We start from the raw sequence: 25,736 nt of genomic DNA on the forward strand, positions 1-25,736 counted from the left end.
CAATAAATCCTTACCCCTCTTTAGTAAATACATCAACTACACATCACTTTCCATTGCTAGAAATGCCGCTGTGTGGAGGAGTAGCACACTTTTTGTCTTGTGCTGCAATAAGGTCAACAGTGCAATAATGTGTCTCAGTGTGGTGCTTATTGAAGCTATGTATCACCTTTAAGACCAATCTTTGTATGAATTATTTTTCCATAAAGCATAACAATCAAATGTAAATGTCAGCATTTTACATTAGACATGGATTGCACAGCAACATCTGTGAACAATTAACACAATATTGTAAAGAGCTTTGCATGCAAGGAACTAAGCAAGGGGAAACTGAAACGCCTGCAAATAAAAACATCCACTGTTGCAGCAGAAAATGGGAAAATTAAGCTAGACATAAACATTGATGTAATGTGATATAAAACTGAGCCACCATCTAAGAGAATCTTCTTGTCTGAGAAGGACGGTAAGTAGTAGTACTACAAAGTACTAATAGTAATACTAGAAGTTATTCTTAGGATACATTTAGACCTTATATGGCTAAATGCAATCTTCTCCATTCACAACATTGACATGATTGGTATACTGCCTGTACACTTGCCTTATCTTAATACAAAACCACCTCTTTTTTCTCTTTAAACAACCACAGGACCTGGGCAATTTGTACTCATTCATTCGACCACAAACTCATTTGTATACCAAGCGTGCATGTATCAGCATATATCGAGTATTCTTGAGAAAAAACGTAAGGCCATCTGTCCGATATCTAAAGCTCGGCCTAAATCGAGTCAAACACAGTGATCCAAGCACACCGTCTAGTCTACAACAGGATGGCTGAAAAAGAGAAGAATCAAGGATGCTAAAATGCAAAGTCCAAACCTCAACCCAACCGAAATGCTGTGGTGGGACCTTAAGAGAGCTATGCATAAACAAATACCTGCAAACCTCAATGAACTGAAACAACATTGGAAAGGATGGGCCAAAATACCTCAGCTACGATGTGAGAAACGGGTACAGTCATGGAGAAAACAAGTACTCCAAGGTAATGTTGCTAAAGGGGGTTACATACACTGGATGGTGGACTCTAGTTGTTCTTTTACAGGACAATACAGATCCCAGCAAAAACCTTTTTCAGGGGTTTGTCACCAATTTTACTTTAAGTTTGGTAAGAATCAAAAAACGTTGATACTTCTAGTATACTTACAAAGACAATTTCTAGCCTGCTCTTCCATCTGGTTGGTTCCAATAGTCCCATTAATATACCACATTTATATTTAAATTAATAAATACAACTGCTATCACTGAATGGAATTCGAACCTAACAGCAGTGTCCACGTTGCCTTCCCTGGCTCTCTTACTTTGTGTCGGCTACAGGAGAGAATATATTGGGAGTTATTGGATTATTCAGCATGTCAAGAGTGTTTGAGAAGAAGCGGACACAGAAAGGGTTTTCAGCCGCAATTGGACTCCCCATATGGCAACAATCAGAGAACAGTAGCAAGATCTGGTATTATTGTCCAGCCTCATAAGCAACCTGGACAGTAAAATGTGGTCACAGCGGATCAGACGTGAGGTGCGCTTGAAAACCTACAGCGGTGTCACGCGCTCCCAGACGAGTGCTTAACCTTGACCTTTGGAAACCACGCTGGCATGAAAGTGACACTCTTACTTCTATCTACTCTCAATTTTGGAGAAAAGATGCAAATATGTGGGCGCAGAATGGTCATGATTTTTAAAATGTATGTGGCCAGTTTGATTCAACTTACATTCAACTCATGGAAGCATTTTTGTGCAGGTGCTTTTTATTTTTTTGCTTTATGTGGAACAAATATAAAAAGGAATGGATAGTTAGCATAAGCAAAAACAGACCTTATGGATGATTTAAAAAAAGATAGACATTTCCAAGTACAAAATTTGATTAACAACAGGGAAACCTAATGCCACTGATGCAAAGCACCTGATTGAGACCAGGCCTTTCAAGATGTGTCCAGCCAGAGTGTGACATCTAAGAGCAAGCAGGAGTCTCTGCAAGGCTGACAACGGTGCCCCCTGCAGGTAATGAGTATTTAAAATCCACTTTTGTTTTTAAAATTGCATGATTGTGTAGCATGCTTGCTAGGTTCGAGTCGCCATTAGCTTTTAACAACTCAAATGTGCGAGGTAAGGGCAAAAAGCAAACTGGCTAGGTTCCATCTCTAATGCTGAGCTCATGTCGCTAACCTGGTCACAGAGGGAGTACCGGCAATGTAGCATCATGATGCTAACGGAGTCGTGGCTAACATCGCTAACTCCGGACACAAGCGTGACACTACCGGGATTCCAGCTGCTGCGAGCGGACAGGACCAGAGACAGCGGTAAGAGGAAAGGAGGGGGACTGGCAGTTTTTGTGAACGACAGATGGTGTAACCCTGGGCACATCACTGTAAAAGAGCAACTCTGCAGCAGAGACATTGAGCTGTTAGCCGTTAGCATGCGTCCGTACTACCTGCCCCGGGAGTTCTCGCATGTTATCGCAATAACAGCGTATGTCTCCCCCTCGGCCAACGCGGATGCAGCCTGTGACTCTCTCCACTCTGTGGTCAGCAGACTGCAAACACAATCACCGAGAGCCCTTCTCATAATATCAGGGGACTTCAATCATGCCTCACTGGACTCCACACTGCCCACCTTCACCCAGTATGTGACCTGCCCAACCAGAGTCAATAAAACACTGGACTTACTGTATGCCAATGCAGAAGAGGCATACAGTTCATCACCTCTCCCTCCCCTGGGCAGATCTGATCACAACCTGGTGCACCTTGTCCCTGTGTATGAGCCCTTAGTGCGCAGGGAGCCACCAGCCACCCGCACAGTACAGAGATGGTCAGAGGAGAGCGAGGAGGCTCTTAAGGATTGTTTTGAGTCGACTGTGTGGGAGGTGATTTGTGATGACCACGGTGAGGACATCGACAGCCTTACTACATGCATTACTGACTATATAAACTTCTGTGTGGATAACACTGTACCTACCAGGACTGTACGGTGTTTCTCCAACAACAAACCTTGGATTACCCCAGAAATTAAAGCTGTCCTCAAGCAGAAGAGGAGGGCCTTCAAATCCAGAGACAAAGAGGAGTTGAAAAGGGTGCAGAGAGAGCTGAGGGGACTGATAAGGAATGGGAAGGAGAGCTACAGGCAGAAGATGGAGAACCAGCTTCAACAAAACAACGTTGGTGAAGTCTGGAGAGGCCTCAGAACCATCTCGGGCCACAAACAGCAGAACTCTCTGCCTGGGAGGGATGTGAGGTGGGCAAATGAACTGAATCATTTCTTCAACAGATTTGATTCAGCCATGAGGCAGTCTGCAACATCGGCTGCAGACTCACCCACCCCCACTGCTGCTGTTCCACCTCAGACACTTCACACCTCCTCTATTCACCCTGCTCACTCCCCCCCACCCCCAACTGCAGCATCCAATACACACTCAACACAAGGCTCCAGCCTGTCTCTCTCAACCACCCAGGTTAGGAGGGAACTGAGGAGGATTAATGGCAAGAAGGCAGCGGGTCCAGATGGCATCAGCTCGAGGGTCGTCAGGTCCTGCGCGGACCAACTGTGTGGGGTGATGGAGCACCTCTTCAACCTGAGCCTGAGGTTGGGAAGAGTCCCACAGCTCTGGAAAACCTCCTGTGTTGTACCAGTGCAAAAGACTTCACGCCCCAAGGACCTCAACAGCTACAGGCCGGTGGCTCTGACATCCCACCTGATGAAGACCCTGGAGCGGTTGGTCCTGGCTCAGCTTCGGCGCCTAATAAGCTCATCACTGGACCCACTTCAGTTTGCCTACCAGCCTGGCATTGGAGCGGATGATGCCGTCATTCACCTCCTACATCGTTCCCTCGCTCACCTGGAGACCGCTGGAAGCACTGTGAGAATCATGTTCTTTGATTTCTCCAGTGCCTCCAACACCATTCTTCCCTCGGTTCTAAAGGACAAGCTGGTGAACTCTGGAGTGGACCATCACCTCACTACCTGGATCCTGGACTACCTCACCGACCGACCACAGTATGTGAGGACTCAGGGCTGTGTGTCGGACAGGGTCGTCTGCAGTACGGGGGCCCCACAGGGAACGGTTCTGGCTCCGTTCCTCTTCACCATCTACACTGCAGACTTCTCCCACAATTCCACCCAGTGCTTCCTGCAGAAGTTCTCTGATGACTCTGCAATAGTCGGCCTCATCACTGATGGGGACGACAAGGAGTACAGAGGTCTGACCCAAGACTTTGTGGACTGGTGCCAGCTGAACTACCTCCAGATCAACGCCAGTAAAACCAAGGAACTGGTGGTAGACTTCCGCAGGCACAAGCATCCTCCACTGCAACCACTGAACATCCAAGGTATGGACATTGAGGCTGTGGACAGCTACAGGTACCTTGGTGTTCATCTGAACAATAGACTGGACTGGACTCATAACTCAGACGCCCTCTACAGGAAAGGGCAGAGCAGGCTGTACCTGCTGCGGAGACTCAGGTCGTTTGGAGTGGAGGGCCCACTCCTGAAGACCTTCTATGACTCTGTTGTGGCTTCTGCTATCTTTTATGGCGTGGTCTGCTGGGGCGGCAGCATCTCTGCTGGGGACAGGAAGAGACTGAACAGGGTGATCCGAAGGGCCAGCTCTGTTCTAGGATGCCCTCTGGACCCAGTGGAGGTGGTGAGTGACAGGAGAACGGCGGCTAAGCTGTCATCCCTGATGGACAACATCTCCCACCCCATGCAGCAGACTGTGACAGCACTGAGCAGCTCCTTCAGTGGGAGACTGCGGCACCCACGGTGTGGGACGGAGAGATTTCGCAGGTCTTTCCTCCCCACTGCTGTCAGACTCCATAATAAAGACTTTAACTGATCAAGCACACACATCCATACATATGCAATAATACTAAGTGCAATAATCCTTTCTGTCATCGTTGTATTTTTACTCAGTTGTATATAGTATTTGTATTTGTATTCTATTTTTATCTTATTGTATATTTATTTTATTTTATTCTACTGTATATAGTATTTTATTTTATTCTATTCTGTACAGTTGTGTACTGTATTTATTCTTATTGTATTCTAATTTTTGCCTCATAACTTTTGCACTGTCCACTTCCTGCTGTGACAAAACAAATTTCCCACGTGTGGGACTAATAAAGGTTATCTTATCTTATCTTATCTTTGCATGCTTTTGCACACAATCTTTGCCATCTCAATATTGATTTTTGTTAATAAGTTCATTTCTGACTCATTGTGGCGTGGGTGTGGTCTCTGACGCAGTGAGCTCCCGGGACGGCGCAGGGGCGGGGTGAACAGGTGTGCTGGGATCTGAAGGTGATTGTGACTCTTTATATGTTGACAGTGACAGTCGGAGGGGAAGGAGAGCGGACGTGACAGCAGAGAGCGGGAGTGTCTGTGTCCCAGTGCAAAACGAAAACCACAGTTATAAATAAAAGTTCTGCTGTCATCACACTCGTGTCCAGCGTGTGCATAACGGGTCAAACTCATTTAAAGAAACTAACCTCAACCTAATGTCTACATAATAGTTTTAAAAGATTAATTCATATTTATTAAAGAATAGAACAAAAGGCAACAGGGGATATAACGATACCAAATAATGTCTTAATTTTGCACTTTTAAATCGTTCATTTAAACGGAATGAAAACTCAAAATTCCAAACACAAGAAAATAAATACTGCAGGTTTAAGAGTTTCCCTGAATATTGGCGCCCAACCACACACTGTAAAACCTAATGAATGTCACACATGGAGGATCCAGTGGGAATTTGCCCCTCACGTCCTGTGTGTAACATGTAACACTCTATCACTGACCAAATCCCTCCTCTTGTTTCAAACTTGCCCAATACCACAAAAACGTAATGAAAAATACAATGCAATGCCATGAAGACAGTTCACCACAATAATGCTTCCAGTACTAGACGGTGCGTCCACTACTTCAACCGGGTTTCACAGTACTAGCTGTTGAAAGACCTGCTGCTGGTAAAACTCTCTTTCTGTTGCCTCCCCCCTGTCAGCACCTCATAAATTATTCTCTGGATCGAGGGAGATGTCTTTGTTTGGCCAGCCCTGTGTGAAAGAGGGATCAGGAAAAAGGAAATGGTGAAGGTAATCATAAGGACGGCCTCTACAGTGTTGTAGCTTGTATTTACAAGCGCTGGGTCAAAGGGAGAAGGCTGAATAACCAAATATCCACAGTAAACCCGGTCTGTGAAAGGAAGATGCAGGGGTAGATAAAGTCACACTCAGGATATTGCCTTGGCTAACTCCAAGTGGGCCTCGTCTTCTCCTCCCAGCTCTGGCCTGCTTGACCGTCAGTTCAACCAGAAGGTAAAACTGTTAACAAGCAGGTCCAGCGAGTGAATAACCAGCTATAAGGAAGTGCTCAACATCAGTTTTTGTTTGTGTTACATGGGACAGGAAAAGAGGAATTTTGTAGGATTTTTCCACAAGTAAAAATTCTTCCTTGGTAACGAAACGAAAGCCCTGTAACTCGGGAAAAACAAATCCTCGTCACGAGCAGACAGGTGCCTGTTCTAAACTCATCAGTCTTCGTATTGACTTTTGGTGTCAGTGGTTAAAATTCTAAGCTATTATTACTACTACTATAATCAGATGGACTTTCTTTAAGAGAACTAAGTAGAAGGACTTTTACACTGCCGAGTAGAGAACACTGTCCATTTCTGAAGGACTGACCTCGTGGCAACCCCACACACCAATCTGCAGGGCGCTGCGCGACTCGTCGATAGCACGTTAAAACTTCGGCTCGACGTTGCAGTCATAGCAGATGAGCTGAGTTTAGGCCTCTTTGAAGAGACCACAGCTAGCACAGAGCCTGCCAACAGGACCAAAGATCACAGTTCAGTTCTCGTCTCTTCTGCTACAGTGACCACTAAAGTTTATTCATCTGTGTTTTAAATCATCCTTTTTCCTCTTCATCTCACTTGAAGTGGCTTAAAAGTGTTGAGGTTTTTGCCCTCGTGACAACCAGGCACGGCTCCAGGGCCTAATTCCACTTCCCATATGGATACCAATTTCTGGAGCAGACTTTTGGTAAGGAAGCAGGCAAGCAAATGGCACCGAGTTAGAAAAAGCGTAACCCAATATCAATAACTTATGAAACATAAATATACTAAGAGGGAACTGGGAGCAGGAGAAGATGTATGTCATTAAACAAACGGCAAATCTCTTTTCTTTTTCTTCTCTCTCCGCAAAATTTCCTTTTGCCTTTTAGCAGGGAGTGGAATTCATTTTCTTTGTGACTTTAATTCACTGAAAAGACTACTCACATGTCATTTCCACTTTTAATTTAGCAAATGAGGACTCTTGACTGAGCTAATAGCTTTTCCTCAAGGGCATAATTCAATCTGAGACATCAACCATCAAAGTCCTTTTGCATTACTATGTCCGGCGCTAACATGAGGCGCCTCAGCGGGGGGGTGGGGGGGTAGTCCACAGCAGCTTCCATTTATTTTCAGGACCTTTGCAGTAAACAAACATGATGGAGCTGGCCATCCGGCGACAAAGAGCTGCAGTGCTGTCATTTCACTGATTCTGGGCCATATGGTTCATTCTTATCAGAAAAGGAGGTGGTATTAAGACTCCAAGCAGGAAGGAAAAGAAAGACGGAGAGAGGGAAGGAGAGAGGGCAGTTATGTGGAGGGTACATCCTTCAACGTCACATTTATTATTTTACAACAGCCCTCGGAAAGAAGCAGCCTTGAGGCTCTGTCGAATACACAGCACTAATGACAAAAACTGGGGAACTCGGTGAACGTAGCAGAGTGGGCATCAAATGTTCAAGGAAAAAATCAGGGTTTCTTTTTTACCAATTTCTAAACCTTAAAGTTCATGTAGTGCCACGTTAGTCATGGAAATTTGTTAAACAGCCATAATGTTGGTATAAACTAATGTATCTGGCCACAGTGTTATTTCAGACGCAAGCTTAAGAATGAATTGGAAATCCAAGGAGCATTCAAGTTCACCATTTGCTCAAAAAGAAAAGACGGCTCTGTTTGTAAAATATCTTAATACGATACAATAGTGAATGGACTGCCATGGCGCATGTCTAAAGGCAGAAGCTATTAGAGAAACAATGTCGGTTTAACTAGCTCAAAATTGAGCAGATGGCATTTATTGCAAGGGTCAAGATTCCAATGCTAATGATGTATACCTTTGAAAAGTATACGCTCTGAAGTCACTAAGGGCCTAGATTGAGCACGAGTGGCTGAAGACAGACGGAAAAAAGTTTCAACTAAAAAGTATGAGTGACTGCCCACAACAAAAGATGAAACCCAACACTTGAGGAAGGCACCATACGCTATTCACACGAGGAGCTGGAGACCTGGGAATCAGGAAAGGAAAAGTTCCTTTCACCGAGCCACTCAATCATCTCTCTGTAAGCGACTGTCATAAAAGGGCTTCTTTTAAAAGCTTGTAAGCATCTGATTTCATGAGAGAGCGCTGACAAGAGACGTGGCTACATCCCCCTGCATGACAAAAATCTTTGAATCGGAGGATGCTTTGTGCATTTTAGTGCTAAAATTGAACTCAAAATTCAGGAGTGACAGTTAAACATTTCCTGAATCTTAACCTGAATATCAAATGAAACTGGCCTTTTTGTTCCACCTCGCTGCTTTTTATTATTTTCCCCAATAACTGACTAGTGATGGATTCATCTGTCTTACCTACAGCATTTTTAGTCGCAACATAACCGGTGATTTCAAAGGTCAAGGGATGCGCAGTATTTAATGTTATTAGATCTGTATGTCACTTTGAAACCACACGGGGGTCCACATCTATCTTAGAAATTCTTCTCACAATCTGAGGGGCTTTGCATGTTTCCATCTTTGGTGAAGTAAGCTGTCATCCCATTTTAAATTGTGTCTCCAAAACTTGGCTTGGGGTGGCTATTTTTCTGAAAACATCCATGAATGACCACAGAACCAGACTTATTCAAATCACAAGAAAAAAAGAGAAAGGTGGTGGACAGTTTAACGGTATGAAATAGGCTAGCTTATTTCTCTAAGATTAGCAGGTAATTTAATAATGAATTGAATGAGCATAAGTACTCAGTAAAAGTAATGATGTTGAGCTTATGTTCCATTGTTTAAACCAGAATTACTGATTACGTAATAACTCCAGAGTCACTAAATCTGTTACTTTAGCAAACAGTTGGCTAACAACAAAAAAGGACATGGAATGTTTTAACATTCATTTTCAGCTGCCAGGAAACAAAATCATCAAATCTGACCATTGGCCCCCAAAAATGTAGCGCTTTCGCTGCTAACTGTTCCACTGTGTTTGGCTGTGTGGCTGCTTTTATTTCATGTGGAGTCAAAAGGCGGCCTACTGTGGCTGGAACAGTAAAAGTAAAGTTATGAGATGTGCTAAAATACACTGGAAACAAAAAAAACTCGGTTTAAAAATTTAAAACAAACTTCATTTCCAGTGCTAGCTACCATTAAATAATTGTGGTTCATCCGCTCTCTGGAGAATATTTTGTAGGAGCGGTACACATCACATTTCCATAACCAGACAGGACACTGTTCACAATATCAGAATGTGGCACATTTCCTGCATGCAAACACACATCTGATGGAAAAAATCTAGCCAAAGTGGGATAAAATAAAATCTGAACAACATGTGTTCGACACAAAGATATTATTGGAAAAAGATCATCTAACGTAAGAGAATGAAAAAGACAATAAGACAGCGATGTCATTTTCTGGTGGGTGGTTTAAAGAAAAAAGACAACAACCAGATCAGAAGTTTGATGGAAGAGCGCTGAACCCCTACAGCATGTACTCTGAACTCCCAAGCAAAACCTAAAGTATGAAGTTTGGGCTTTGAGCATTACTTCACATGTAACACCATACCTAGCACCTCACTGCTGCTTTGCATATTTATGCATACTGCACAATGTGAAAGAAAAAATCCCTTTTCCCTTAAAGCGCTGCGGTGGCTTTAACACAACATGCTGAATCATCGGACTTTAAATATAACGTTAAACAAAACAAAACCAAAAAAAGGGAAGAATAAGGGTAATCAAAAACACACAGACACAAAAAGATGAGAAAATAAGAAACACTCCTCTTTGGGATTCGTACCCGCCGAGGAACGACCACACCAACTCTACAAAATGTGTTGAAAATATACCAGGAGACAAATGAGAGGTAAAGGAGGCAGTGTGCTGTGGTGCTTTATACAGTCGCATGCTGCCAAGGGAGCCGAAGAGGGGAGAAGCAAAACTCACCATGGAGTTTTAATGGCAAAACATCCCGCCCCAAAGAGGTAGGGTCTTCATGAGAGGGGGGAGGGAAAGGGGGTGTTGGGGGGTGTTGAGGGGTACAGAAATAGACGGAAAAACAATTATTAAAACTAGCACACTTGAGCAAACACACTTTTCACATTATATACTTTTTGACATGTCTGTTTAAGTGCACAACACATACGAGGCAGGAAACAGAATGTCTGTGTGCTAAGATGGATTTGAAGACCTACGGGATACGTCGATGATTCATCTGCTCGAGCTGCTCCGTAAAGCGTGATACCATATATTTGGCACATGCATCACGTCCGCAGACGGACGTTTTGGGTTGTTTTTTTCTTCTTTCGACATCTGTCATATTTTTTTCTCTCTTAACTTTAAAGGGATCGGGTACATGTGCGCAAACTTGTACCCAACCGTGTAAACGCAACGCGGGAAAAAAATACTTTGGGAAACTGCTCTGATTGTTGTGATTGGGAAAGAGTATGAAGAGTTTATCCAATTTGTATAACAACTGGGGACACCAGTAAAACTAACAGCACTCAGTCACTGTTGAGACAAGGAGTTGTGTGTTTGCATGCAACTTCTTTTTTTTAGTGCAAGTGTGTATTTATGGCTGTGAACTGTCTTATGAATGTGCATGCCTGGTTGGAAGAGACGGTGTTGACAAATGTGTATTCACTGTGATTATGTTAACAAGTATGCAGTGTGTTTGTGCGTGTGTGTGTGTGCATCCAAGAGTCATCTAGAGTGTAGTGTCTTTTTCGGGGTGTATTTCTGTCTGTCAGTCTGTGCGTGTTTCTAATGTTTACGAGACATTAGGAGTGGGAGTGTGTTCCTGTGTTTATTCTGCATGTCCAGAGATAGTGACAGAGCTCCATAAACAGTTTACAGTAAATAAGCCGTTTCCCTATAGCAATAAAGGTCCGATGAGACTGAACTCTGTCCCTGCACACCAACCTCCCCCGGCCATGAAAAACAGGATCTCCAACCAACGAAAGCACTCCGTAGTACTTCTTTATTTTATCGCTTTCGCCGCATCCTCCCGGGCCCTCCCAGTGATAGCTCGCAGTCTCCAATTAGTCTTGGTACATGAATGTGTAGCGTGTTCCGCCGGGAGAAAGGGAGCAACAATTTGCCCTGGAATGTCTTACTCCTGGAGTGCGAGTTGACAAATGAACACACTGGTTGGTGTAATGGAGGCCCCTGGTAAACTGCCGCTTATCAAAGAGCTGCACGGAGGGCGGGGGGTGATCTCTAACGTCTTACCCTCCGCTGAGTCTGTTGAACTTTCTGAGCCCAAACTCTGGCCTCCAACTGGTAAATGGATGGACACCAATTGTAGAAAGAAGGGCAGATGGGGTCAGCTCTCCATAGGCATAGCAAAGGCCAAGTAAGCTTTAGGATTTACAATGTGCCACTTTGTCCCTACAGTCTTCCTGGAACATGCTGGTGCAATTTATATACTCGATGGAAATTAATAGCAGCAGAGTTGATGCAAAGAAAGCTGCTACAGAAAGCAGATCAGGTGGAACCGGTTAAAGTTCTTCTGTCATGAGTAACTGGTATTCATAGTAATTAAACATTCAAACAAGATATGTCCTCAATGTCTCTATATCCACAGCTCAGCAGGGAACCACAGTTCATACAGGCAAACACAGAAAACTTTTCAAGAACACAGACTTGAACTTTTAAAGAAATGAACTACAGTGTCACCAGACTTACACAAAGAGCTATTTTCCCCAAACGTGTGCATCAGCGTTGTTTTACACCAGACTTTAAAAATCCCAAACCTATCCTTTGGTGTTACAAATCAAATTGCACACTCCTCGGAATACAACAAAAGCATGAGGTCACGCTGGGAGAACTGTCAACCGTGCTGAGCTGGCAGTAAACAGTTTTGACCTCAGTATAGACAAAGAGCACCCGATTACAGTATGTGATGCAAAGCACGACGGAGCGGGTGTGGTGAGCAGAGAAAGAGTCCCTTATAGGTCACAGGCGTGATGAGAAACAAGTCAAACATGGGTCATTGCTACAGAGAGAAGTCAGAGAAAGAGGGGGGGTGGGATCGACCTGTGAGGGTGACGACCCCACTCCCGGAGAATAATCGTTCACACATTCATCTCTTAACCCGTTGGCCCTAATAGCAGCTCCGCCTGGGCCATTAAAAAGAGAGGGAAGTGAGGTGATTTGTGCAAATGGTTTAGCCTTGCCGCCATGTGGTGCGTTCTCAAAGCCCCTTTTCTAGCTCCGGTCTCAGTGAGCCTCTGCGGCTCTGGTATCGGGATGGCTCACACACGCATTACAGTAATCTGAGGGCACATCTGCAGCGGGTCACAGGGTCTCATTTGTTCTTTTGCTGTTGTCTTTTTCGTTACCCTGCCTGCACTCTATTCGCCTGAAAATGTCATCAGCGGGATTTGCTCAAAGGGTGGTATTTTGTTTTGCGTGTGACAATCTTTCCATTTGGATTTTCATTTGTCCGTGTTAAAGTCAGACAGTGTGTAGATGGGATAAGTGTGCAATTCTTCATCCGTTTGCAAATCCCTAATGTGACCGCGACAGGCATTTTGACAAGTTAAATCAATCTGCCCAGTGAATACAGGCACAAGTACAGCTGACTGCAAATATTTCTGTCTTAATCCTGTTCAAAGATGAAGTTGTGACAGGAAAGAGTCTTTGGATTTTGTGATCACCGTCTTTGGGATTTAATTCAACTGGGTCTAACACGCTTCCATATTAGGCTGACAGGAAACAAGAGGTTGGGGCAGAGGTGACACACCTCTCTTTGTTCGGTATTCCCAAGAGACTCTGAGGAGTAGCAGAAGGTTGGCTATGTTCCTCCACTCTCTGCCCTGGCCTCATCTGGAGGGAGGTTATCAGGCAGATGCCTAGCCACATCCGACTCTCCCTATTTTGACGGAGTTGGGGGAGCATCTAAATTAAGAGAGGCGGGGGCTCTGTGTGAATTCGCTGAGGTTTTCTTTGATGTCAAAAACCTGAGGCTTCTGAAGACAAACAGCAGCACAATTTTGCACACCGGTGGTCTGCAGGAGTGCAGCAGGTACAAAGGTATCTATGCAGTCAGCCAGGTCACAGAAAAGGGGAGAGAAAGCTTCATTAGTGTGTGTGCACTTGTGTCTTATTGCAGGGTGCACACAAAGGCAGCTTGGTAGGGAATATAGGTTAAGCAGCTGGTGTGTTCCTTTGCCACACTGCCAACAGAGATCTGCTCATACAGGTGTAAATACAGCTGCTGGACTCTCCTCTCTCCCTCTCTTTCTGTCACATACACACACACTTAACAAAGAGAGAGGGGCTGGCTGCACAGACAGATGGTGCCTGGGCACTACTGTGCAAGTATAGCGTAAAAGCATATGATATCACTCCCCACTCTAGGGGGTCAAACCTGCTGCCTCACTCAGTGTGTGTGTGTGTTGGTGTGGGGTGCAAGCCGTGCGCATGCAGGAGCAGGGAGCACATCTGTGCACCCTGATACATTAATACTGACACCTCCTCTGGACTTGAATGGATGGATGAAGGCGCGCCGAGGCAGTCTACCAGACTGTGATAGTGTCCTCAGAGCCGATACAGCTGTTGGAATGTTGCACAGCCGTGGACAGCACGTGCAAACATTTGCACAGTTTTACACAAACACAATAAGGATATGAGCACCTATATCCTCTGTAGTTAGTAATGACACCAAAGCGTGCACGCTGCTGTATGAGCCGTTTCGTCCGTTATCTGTACATTAGCAGCTGTATTAACCCTGCTAGCTCCAAAGTGAGCGAGCAGAAATATTTCAATATGCAGCTGGAAGAAGATTATAAACACTTAAGCTGAAGAAGGGTTATTAACACTAGCTGTCACGGACAACCACAACATAAACTAACCTGAATGAGTTTGATTCATGAAACTATTAACTTTGTTACATTATGTTTTCTAAAAATTGAGAGGTGAAGAATATGGCCGATATACACACAAACACAATACCTGTGTTTAAAATGAAATCTTCTTATTGTGGTAATAATGAAAACAAGGGAAATAAACATATAATTTGATGTTTTTTACAAACTTGCCACCAGTGTTGGTCAAGTTACTTGAAAATAGTAATTAGTTACTAATTACTGATTAGTTCTCCAAGAAAGTAATCCCATTACCTTACTGATTACTCATTTTCAAAAGTAATTAGTTACTTTATTAATTTTTAAAAACATGATACACAACCTGAGTACGTAATAAAGCAACAGACCTTTCAGCCCAATTCTTTTTCTTCTGCATAATCAATCATATGAAACTGACTCAAATGAAAAAGTCTCTTTTTAAAACTTTTTAATGAGTTTTAATCTTTTAACTTGTACATTAAGCAGGAGTGGGGCGGGTGGAGGTTGGCCCACAGCGGTCATATCAGTGGGGGGTCCGGGGGTTTCTCTGTGACTGTCACGTTCCCGTGGCAGCGTGCTCGCTCAGATTTGAAGTTTAATTTTTCGCTGTAGAAAGAGGTTTTCTTCCCACGCAGAGCGTACAGTAATGTGATTACTTCCACGCTGTAAACGCTGTCGTACTCTCTCCATCACTCCATTTTATCCATTGTTGATCTGCGCACGTCTGTCGCTGCCACGGACGCCGCACGCTCGCACGTCATTGTCATGAGACGCTCACAAACAAAATCACAGTTTAGTAGCGCAGCGTGCTTACTGGATTTTTGCAATAGTAACCCCTTACTTTACTCTTTACTTAAAAAAGGTAATCAGATTACTTGTGTAACTGCCTGTCTCTGCTTGCCACCTCCAGTTTAGGGGAATCCTGGCGGTAAGGTGTGACGCTGAAATCATTAGACATTTCACAGGAACACAGAGGAATTTTTTTTGTCAGGACAGGAGACAGGTGGTTTTGTCACCACCTGTCTCCTGAACCTTTTACACACCTTTGAAGATTTGAGTATTTCAATAAACCTTGCAAAATACAGGTTTTTTTTGGCCTTTTAGTCTTTATTGGATAGGAACAGTGAAGACAGACAGGAGAGTGGGGAGGGAGAGGCGTGCAGCAAAGGGCCACGGGTCGGACTCGACCTGCTGGGCGCCTGTGCTCACCCATGGAGCTAAACCAGCGCCCACAATTTACATCTTTAAAAAAGAAAAATGTATTCACCTGAACAGACTTTGATGTTTTGCAATTCTCAGTAATTTAGTGAGAGTTTTTTGTGCTAAAGATTGGAGTTTTACACTGAATAAACTAACAAACACAATAATGGTCAAGAAGATTATGGATGCAACAGACGCCCATCTTTATACAACATTAAATATCACAACTGTAAAACCAGAATGCAAACCACCAGGACAAGGACATCTTCATAATCATTCTGGCACGGGACACCACCGCAGCGCATGTGCAATGATCATCTTTACAAAACAAATGAACTTTGCAGGTCTTCTTAATGATTTGGGAAAAAAAGCCTGATGTTGTTTATGTTGACCGCAGGGTCGGGTCCCGATTTTCATCCCCAAAGCTCACTTATCAAATATCACGGGAGAATAAATCCCTTGGCGTCTGTTTGAATCATTATAGAATTTCCCATTCAAACAGGGCATGAAAATTACATTTAAATGAAAATATTAAAATCTTCCCATATTTGTGGAGCCACCTGTACTGTATGTAAATGCACTTAGCAAAGGCCTTTAGTTGTTGATGGTCTTAAAACTACATAATTTCAATGTATGGCAAAGATCCAGATGGAAATAAAAGTCAGAGGTGCATGAGAGCAGATGTGCTTTCACAATTTAAACGCCTTCAAACGTACAAAGCTAGCAAGGCTACACTCTAACATGAGTGTTATTTGAAATCATTGGCAGGATTGAACTTATTTTCTTTTATCGGAGAACGTATTTGTGCCTACTAAAAGAGCCCGCAGACTGAGATCGCATGTGTGTGTTGTGCTTCATTACCCTATGCAAAAAACACGGCGGCCTGAGACAAAAGAAGTCCATGAGCGTCGGCTCGAGATGAGAGAGGAAAGGCGCTGGCCTATGCAGAGCCACTGCTGACACAACACGCTGTTTTTATAAAGTGATTACTGGGAAGAGACAGAAACTCACAGACTGAATGTGAAAATGTAACAACAGTATGATTTAAATTCCTCCTCTATGGCCAAACTGTAAATTCAGCACAGGTTGCGAAGCCGCCAATAATCCTCTTACACTCTGCACAGTGTTTCAAAGGCTTTGCTTGCGCACTCTGACGAACACTGGAGCTGGACTAGTTCTCTAATTATTACATACGTGCCATGAAAAAGTTTCATCTGAAGGGGAAAGATGGCCATCGTGTACAGATCCACGTGCTAAAAAATTACAGTTTTTAATAAGAAATTTATTAGACTGCTGTTTATGGCAATAAAGAGGATAAAGTAAAGTGACTGGCCAAAGCACTAGTGCACAAAGTTATGTATTCTGTGTAATGAGGTAATAAGATCATTTTATTTTGTAGCTGAACACATGTGCTTCATAAATTACAGTTCCTGTGGAGGAGGTGTATTTGTGTGTGTGTGTGTGAGAGAAAGAGAGATACCAACCCTGTGCGCTTGGTGATGGTGCCCAGGGTCATGGGCTGTTTGATCTGAGCCAAAGGCAGCACCACAGTGAGGCTGGGCAATGGGATGAGCCGCGGGTTCCCCATGTTGTTATTGGTGAAATTGTTGTACGAATCCTGGCTGCTCAGTTTGGCTGGAAAACACACAGGAAAATGCGGGATTACTAAACGTGTTTGCAGCGAACAGACGTGCGTGTTCCCTTAACTGCAAGGCCAACCAAATCTCCTATTCATGGATCTGAAGTGGAACATGAGTCACTGCAGGTAATGGTAGCAGTTGGAATCAACAACTTTACATGCATTATTCATCTTTTCTATGCTCAGCGGTTGCTTTTTCAGTTCAGCACTCTTTACAGATGCTAATTCTCAATATTGCTCACTTGGAATTAAATTTAAAATGTCATGTGACGTTCACATCAAATTGCACACTAGGCCACGAGAAGACATCACCCTTCTCTCTTCAGACTGAACACTATGATTTTTTTTTTTTTGGACCCACCATCTTCCTCTCCCAGCCCGTAACACACGCAGAAACACACAACTCAGAGTTCAAGGCCTCCTGTGGAATGATTGGAAATAACTAGCTCAAGATGGTACATTACAAAGGCTCTGCTTCTAGTGCCTGGCAGTCTGTTAATCAAGGCCAATCAACAGGCCTAACGCACACGCACACGCAAACACACCCACGCAGACAGACGATCCAGAGAAACACATCTCATCTCGCACACACCGTGTAGCTGCAGCCAAACATAATCAGGCCATGTCAAAGGGCTTCTTCAAGGTCTAATGACCTTAACCAGCTACTTCAGGGAGAGCAGCAGCTAGTTCACTGAGTTTCACTTAACATGCAATTAGTCTCATCTTATTAGCAGAGCAATTTTATATATAAGTCAAAAAGCAGGGTTTTTATTGGGTTACTAACATATTTATTGTTCTTCCCCTTTTAACAATTATATTAACTACATCTTCTAAGGTGAAGAACAATGAGTCCCACTCGAGTAAGATGCTTTAGCGATTGTGAAAAGATGGTGAGAAGAGTTTCTAAACATTTAAACCCAAATGTTACATTGTTTCATTTAATCACCAGAAGCAAAACATGAATCTTTTCTTTCTTCCCTTTTGGCTTTATTTGCCCACCTTTGACAAACTCACCGGTCAGATTTAAGCCTACCCTGTTATATTTCATACTGTAACGACTGCAACCAAAGTTTACCTGAAAACACTGATAAAATCAAACAAAAGAAATCGAAACTATCTGCATGCCAGTAACACCACCATTCTTTTGAGTGCTGCGAGTAAGGGCACCTATTAATACAATGAGAAAAGACACAATTACAAATAAACAGTTACAAATGAAAAACCAAACTATAGGGGTTTGGAAATGTGCATTACAATACAACTGTGTTTTGTAATCCTATGACAATACTGGAATAAAAATTAAAAAAAGCACCCTCCCCATTCAATAGGCGGCCCAAGGAAAATTCCAAGTTCAAGTGCTTTCAAAAGAAATAAAGAGCAAACCTGTGGGTGCACCACAATACACTCTCTGAATGTTTTCCTTGTTCCATTTGTTGCCTTAATAGATGAGTGACAGTCACGTAACATAAAGGAATGAAAAGGAGGGAGGGGGGACACAGACACAAAGAAAACAAGGCAGACATCAAAGGTTACAATAAAGGTAGAGAAGGAGAGTGCCTTGTCATTATTTGGAAGGAGCGATCAAGAGGAGGCTGAATGCAAGCGGAAAGGGGGCCGCTGAGTGTTTTGGTCCAGTCTTTTAGATCATTAACGTGTAGCTCTGAGTTTCATTAGTGCTGCCAAAGCCCTGCTTTGTGGTCCTCCAAAGGCCTGTCTTTTAGACCTCTGCTGGCCAACAATGCCGCGTGACCTTCGCATGGGGAGAGCGGACCATTACGCAAACCTGTCCTTCATTTCCCTCTGCTCCTCTCTTGGTCAAACTGCCTACCCAGGCAACTCCTGAAAGCCATTCACATTTTACAAGTGCTACACACCCCCTGAATCTGGGAAGCACCTTTTGTATTGAGGAAAGTAGGGCAGATGAGGGAGGACAGAAAAAAAAGAATCTGTACAGGAAGCAGCCTGAAAAGCCATAATGGTGCTTCAGCTAAGAGGGGAGTTGAGCGGGAGGCTTGTGCACGGGGGCGTCAGTGAATTTAGTATCCTCCGTGCACGCATGCCCCCCGATGGATTATTCGTCGTCAGCCGCGACCCTTAAAAATAAGGCGCACACACCGGGTTGTAGAACAGGTGTGGCTAAACTGAGACGGTGGGATAATGATCGCTGTTGACCCGGCTGTCAACACGGCACTGTCACTCGGGGCTGAGGGGTCCTTAGCTGTCATAAGCCCCCAGACACAGAAGACGAGTTGGTACGGGCCGTGTTAGAGATCACGGACCGACAGAAGATGATATGTGAACTGGTGGGAGGCAGACGGGAAGCCTGTGTGTGTGTGTGTGGTGTAGACATTCTCACTGAATGGGAATGGTATGCGGGACATTTATCAAGGGAAGGTTTAGGTTCTATTAGGTAATATCAGACTTCACGACCAACTCTGTGAACTACAGGAAGTGTGGATGCAATATGGCGTCAGTCCTTTTTAGTTTATTTGGCATGACAGAAGCTGGAGTATGCATAAAGTACCAGAGCAAAAGAAAGAATAATTTTAGTTGCTTATATCAGGTTCCTCCAGACACTGAGTGTGGGCATGGGCCTCTGCAGAGGACTGTGTGGTTAAAATTAATATTTAATCCGACAACAATTTAATCACTGATCACTAATAATGATCTGATGCCATTAGTTTCATTTTGCATACACAAAAATCCAAATTATGTAAGCATTTAAAGACTTTTTCATTTCAAGCTCCACAAACTGATGCGAGTGTTACTGCTGCATGTACACAGATTATTGTTACGAACACTGCAACAGCAGCAGGTGGGGAAGGCTGTGAGCTTGGGCACTGTTAAAAGATCTTTGGCAATGCGATCATGTGAAACTTCTCTTCTTTGCTGTTATTTTCATAGTCAGAGTGGTGGAGCAGATGTATGCAAACAACTGATTAAGGGTGTGTCTACATCCAGCTATGGTAAACAGTGGGAGTGGAAATCAGGCCTGTGCACGCGTCTATTTATATCAATTATTTAGAAAACAAAATGTTGTGTGAGCACAGTCATTGTAACTATTTATACATGATTGTAAGATTTTAGACTTTACAGTTTATTAACAATGACAGGTGAGTAAGACAACAGCACCATTTTCTTACTGATACTATCGCCGCAGCAAACCATTACATTTAGTACCTGCTAATGTCACCTGCTCTGCTTTTATCACAATCTTGCTGCATTTTAACTTTAAAGGCTTGCTGCGTGTCCTTACAGCGGGCATCTAAAATCATTTGAAATCATTTACAAGTGCAGAAAGAAAACAAGCGAAACGCAGAGCGAGTCTACTACAAAGAGAAAGACAAGGTAGACAGATGAGAAGCGCCTGGCAGACAGATAGCTCTAGACGGAGGCCATGATTTGATTAATGACTGGGGCGTGATGTACCCAAGCACTGATACATGACATCCCCATGGAAAGAAGATCCATCAATGCAAATCCAGCTCCGTTGCCGTCATCCAGAGAAAAACCTTGACCCTGGCGAAAAGTCATACCAACACCTGACCCTCGCCTTTCTTTCTCCCCTAATCCAACCATCCATCCAGCACTCCTGCATCCATCCTGCCTTGTCTCAACAGCATTTGCATTCTCTTCTCACATTAAGCCTCTCTCTCTATCCTTCGCGCTCTTTCTCTCTCCTCAGCCTCCCCGTGTCACGCTATCTCATGTTTCTCTCCCCTCTTTTAATACCCTATTTGCATCCAATACAAGCAGGTGGCTTGCAACTTGGAGCCGATGTGCGAAAGGACAAGCTCTGAAGACTGTGCGCCCAAGCAAACACTGTGTCTTATTTGAATTGTTCTGCCAGAGAGGATATTTCAGTCGGTGGGGAAAAAAAAAAGCAAACTGCAATGGAGGGGAACTGAGATGGGGAGGCAACAGGTTAGGCAGGTGACATGTTGAGTGATGCTCGGGGAGCTAGGAGAGACCTTGGACTCGAGGATGATATTGCAGCTGTGAGACAGAGGGGCAGAGAAAGAGACGGAGACGGTGTCCCAGTAGGGGAATGCTTTTATGTTTTTTGCTTTTGGAGATATTTTTGGACAGAAGCTGATATTCCTCCTTTGCTTACTTCCCATTTCATGGTCAAAAAGATAAAAAGCCTCTGTCTTAATGCAAATAGCAGTCGTTTCAGCGTGTAATAAAAACTTCGCACGAGCTAAACAGGAGAATGGTTCTAGAGAATGTGTCTCGTCAGGGTGGGGGAAAAAATTTCTGCATTTGGATGATGGATCACTATCAGCCAGTAAAACTCTCATTGGGGATTAACGGCTGGGTAAGGCAGGTTTCATCACAGGATTTCATAAACAAACACACCAACAAGACTATACACGCTCAAACTGGATTTGAGCTTGATCCCACAGAGTGTAAAACTGCCAGCGCTCAAAGTGTTGAGCACAATTCTCTCACAGTGGAATTAATTGTGTGGTTGTCTGCAGACAGAACGACACCCACATACCGTCCAGTTTTTGACATGAACAATCACTTATTGCTCTGATACTCTGAACTCTTTGAAGGTCAAACAACCAATAACCCGATCATCTAGTTTGACTTAACAGCAATACACTTGAAATTGTGAATAGCTTTTATTTCTGTCAATAGCACTGTCTCTACTACACCCAGCACTGGGTGTATTTGGCTGAAGACTCTGTTTAAATCATTTTCCAGCTTTACTGTTACGAACTGGACAGACTTTGGCACGTTAAACTGTGTGGAGGAACTTTGGTCACACAGGAAGTGGATTTCACAGCCTACGTAAATTAGTTCTGGGTGTCAAACTTTACTTTGGTGCCAGAAACATGTCAATGGCGTAAACATCAAAATAGCCTCGAACGCTTTATATAGCCACAAACATATCAAAAGACGACATTATTTATATATAATCGCAACAATGCCAAATTTCCTCCATGAAGTGGGTGTAAATGCTGGCTCGCCGCTTTTCAATCAAGCATCTAAAGGGTGCGGGGGGTTTCTGGAGCTCCTCAGCCAGCTGAATGTAAATCTGTCCTTATACATAATCATCATTTTATTTACCCTAGTTTAAAGTTTTGGAAGTACATTAGTGTTACGCATGAAACTAATTTGATTTTTTAAGATCCAAATAAATAATTCCCACTAAAAGTTTTACTTTTGCTCATGCCTGATGATGAGTACCTTACCACTGCCCTGCTGTGGTCGTAGCTGTCTCTTTAATGCTGTGGCCGTTTCAGGTCATTCATTCATTTAGGCAAATCAATAAGCAGGCGTACTTTATGGAAATGTGTTTTTGTTTTCCCCCCATTCTTTTTGCATCAGTATGAGTTACCTTGATGTGACAGGTGGAAAACAGACACTTTGGTTATTGTTTATTCATTTTCAGCTATACTATGTATACATGTACTACATGTATGCAGACAATTCTTTTTTCCAACTGTAAAGCTAAAAGCATGTATTTATACGGTGAACTCCTGGCGAGTATATGTGAGTAAATGATGACATTGATGGAAAAGTACTGTGGATTTACAGGTCTGATCGAGGAAAGGAGACGAGGAACCATGGCACGAGTCACTAAACAGCAGAATTTGTTTTATTCTTCACTGACGGAGAAGCTTGCACTGATTCTGATATTTACACAAAGGGGTTACTTTAAAGAAGGAGTGATGGAGTTTATCAGATCAGCAGGTGTGCCAGAGCAAAAAGCAGCGAGGCCGTTTTCTGTTTATGGCCTAAATCTGCTGACGAGCATCACACTGGAAGGTTTCTCTGTAAACTTAAAAACATAGTAAAAGGTTTTTAATATGGGGTTTAAATTGGATTAATTTTATTAGCAGCAGTTAGAACATTTTATTTTATTATCATCAGTGATAAATCAATGATCCTCTTTTTGTTGCTTTTTAATTTCAATTTCATTAAAAGGTATTTTACATTTATAGGTTTCTAGTTACTGACACTTTAAATTTTATTTTTGCTAAATACAAATAAATGAAAAAAATGTCATTATTTAAAACACACAAATCATTTAAAAAAAGTACTGCTTTACCATTAAAACATGGATACTGACTTTGATCTAGTATTTCAAGAAACCTCAAAGTAGCTCAGCAATAATTGACCAACAGCAGCTGACCTGTACCAATGTGTCCCCAAATTCTACCACCTGACAATGCAAGTTTCCCAGAAATGTGGTGAGAGATTAAAGCAGGGAAGAAGAAAATGCAGCTCTCCCATCTCCAACTCCCTAAGGAAGCATTATTAAAACACTCACTTCCACAGGAGGAGAAAGAGAGGGAGAGAGGAAAACCAGAAGGGAAGACAAGAAAGTGAGAGAAAAGGACTGTGGGGAAGAATAAAAAGGGTCAAACACAAAGGGGAGTAAAAAAGAAAGGAGAGGGGATCCCCCACTGGACAGAGTAAAAACAAATTAAAAGAGCCCTTATAAAACACAGATGCTGCAAAGAAAATAAACTTCACGAGATTTACTGTTTTGCAAAGGAATCGGAAGACTGGTGGAAAAGCCATCAGTCAGAACGCTTTGTTTCTCCTTCCTTCTTTCGTTCTCTCTCAGGTAGTGTTGCTGAGGTATCTATCTCCTCGGTTTTCCCTTTCCACCTCTCTCTCTTTTCTCTTTGTACAGTGATCTCGCTCGTCTGCTATTTTCAGTCAGAGTTAAGAGTCGAGGTCAGGGCGGCCTGTGTGAAAATGGCTTCCTGCCCGGTCTCCAGCTCCCAAACCGCAAGCTAACGGGGGGCTTTTATTAACGGCCCTATTTGGGAAAATTTTTTGAACATTTTGTATTTTTATTGAAGTTTCTCATGTCAGGAAGCTTAGAAAAACAGACACTCGACAAGAGCAAAAATAGAAAAAAAAAGCCCAAACACGATTCTTTTCTTTCTTAAATTCCACTGAACAAACACCAGAGGTAAAAAAAAAAAAGAAAGAAAGAAGAAGCGAGGCTTTTAGTGTCAGACATGCTCCGTACGGCCAAGGAGCAGTTTGTTCAGAGCTTAGAGCAGTCGGTTCTGTAATGAAGAGGGAAAAAAGCAGCAGGCAGGAGGGAAAAAAACCAACAAAAAACACAGAAACACAGAAGCGGAACGTGTCCACGTCTAACAACACATATGTGCATTTCTAACTAACAACTATCAGGTGAAGGAATGCACACAAATACAAAAACACGCACAAACAGCACCCTGAAATCAGATCCGCAAGTTTACAGCATGTCAGTATTTACAAGGCTTCATCAGACGGGACTGAGTCGCCAGCAAGAGGAGCTGAGTGGGGGGGTTACACGGCTCCAGTGGATCGGATGACACCCCACACTTCAACCATATGTGTGTGTTTGAGTGTGTATCTATCATCTGATTCGGGTGAAGGAGTAAAGATGGGATGGGTTATGGCAATCGTTAGACGTTAGAGAAACCAGAACGAGGTTTGTAAGGTGTCCTGCTGCACATGAAAAGCAAACATCTCCGTTAGACGAGAAAGAATTTGACTGAATGCTTAAAAATCTCAGTAGAAAAATCTGCAACAAATTAACTAATTTAGCAACAACAATCAAAGCAGTATGAAGAGTGTGAACCTAAAATTGCGCTTTTTGTAAGTAAAACTTTTTGTATTATTTTAATAATAGCAGGCATGTTTCCGTCGGGCCAAAATGGTTTTAAATAAAAAATTTTGCAAGCAAAAAATTATAGGAAAAATGAAATCAGATGCAAAAAAATATTCACCTTTGTGTGTGGCCAGGTATTAAGATACACTTTCAGTATGTATTTCCCCCCGTTGCCATTAATAGATTCCAACAGTTGCTCCAAAAATAAATAAATAAATACACAAATAAATAAATACAACTGTGTTAGCGTACATGATTAAAAACAGATCAGCGTATGCCCGGAGCTAAATGAGGAAAAGCTGACCTTCCTGGTCAGAGAGGAGACTGGCTGCGTCCGTCACTCTGTCTGCCTCTAAATGCCTCTCCTTTTATAACCTCGCGGTCCAAAGGAGAGGAAACAATAAGACAGACAGAGAGGAGATAATGAGACGTCTGCATTACTGTGACAGCCGCCTCACGCTGCATTCACGAGCCAATGGCAGAAACTCGTGAAGTCCAGCTAAAACGATTAACATATCCTCGCCATCATCGTGTTTTCATTCCTGCAGAGTTCAGTCTCCTCTCTTCTTGAAGGAAGTTGGTATTTTAATTATTTTGTCAAAGCGGTGCCTGTCTTTTTTCGTCTGCACTAATGGACCAGCATCCACCACCTACAGCAGTTAAACACGTGCAAACAGAAACGTGGAAAGTCGGTGCAGACGTGCTTTTCTCCCCATCTCGTGCTGATTGGCTTTTTTTGCGGTTCTGCTGGTAACAACCTGCAGGCCGCTATGATCTGGGTTCAGCAGGCAGAATTTTGACTTCCCAGTCTAAATAAACAGCACGTCAAAAACACTTAGTCCACGAGCAAACAACGAATCTGAGGGCAAAGCAGGGAAAGGTTTCTTTCAGGTTAATACACGCTTCTTTATTTTTAAGGACTACAAAGACGCGGCGTCGCTTGTGCACCTTTAAACTCAAATCAGCTTGGTTTGAATTATGAAGAAAAAGAAATGAATCTGAGAGACATTTTTTAGCAGCAACAGCATGTTTGACATTTTTTTAATGCATATTTTACACGGGCACACACCCTGCATTAAAAAGATGACCG

At 43.1% G+C, this 25,736-nt stretch overlaps 1 protein-coding gene across 3 annotated transcripts in view; it reads right to left on the reverse strand.

Moving 5' to 3' along the window:
• Positions 1–25,736, reverse strand: part of bcas3 (BCAS3 microtubule associated cell migration factor) — a 319,817-nt gene that overhangs the window by 221,810 nt on the left and 72,271 nt on the right. For all 3 annotated transcript variants that reach the window (XM_085371717.1, XM_085371719.1, XM_085371718.1), the window contains exon 16: positions 16,865–17,015. In XM_085371717.1, coding sequence (XP_085227843.1) covers positions 16,865–17,015 — 151 coding nt within the window. The remainder of the gene's footprint in view (positions 1–16,864; positions 17,016–25,736) is intronic.

This window comes from Diplotaxodon limnothrissa, linkage group LG14, assembly GCF_057381915.1.
Source record: "Diplotaxodon limnothrissa isolate DT_005_m linkage group LG14, D_limnothrissa_male_GT1.1, whole genome shotgun sequence".
NCBI classification, from domain to species: Eukaryota; Metazoa; Chordata; class Actinopteri; order Cichliformes; family Cichlidae; genus Diplotaxodon; species Diplotaxodon limnothrissa.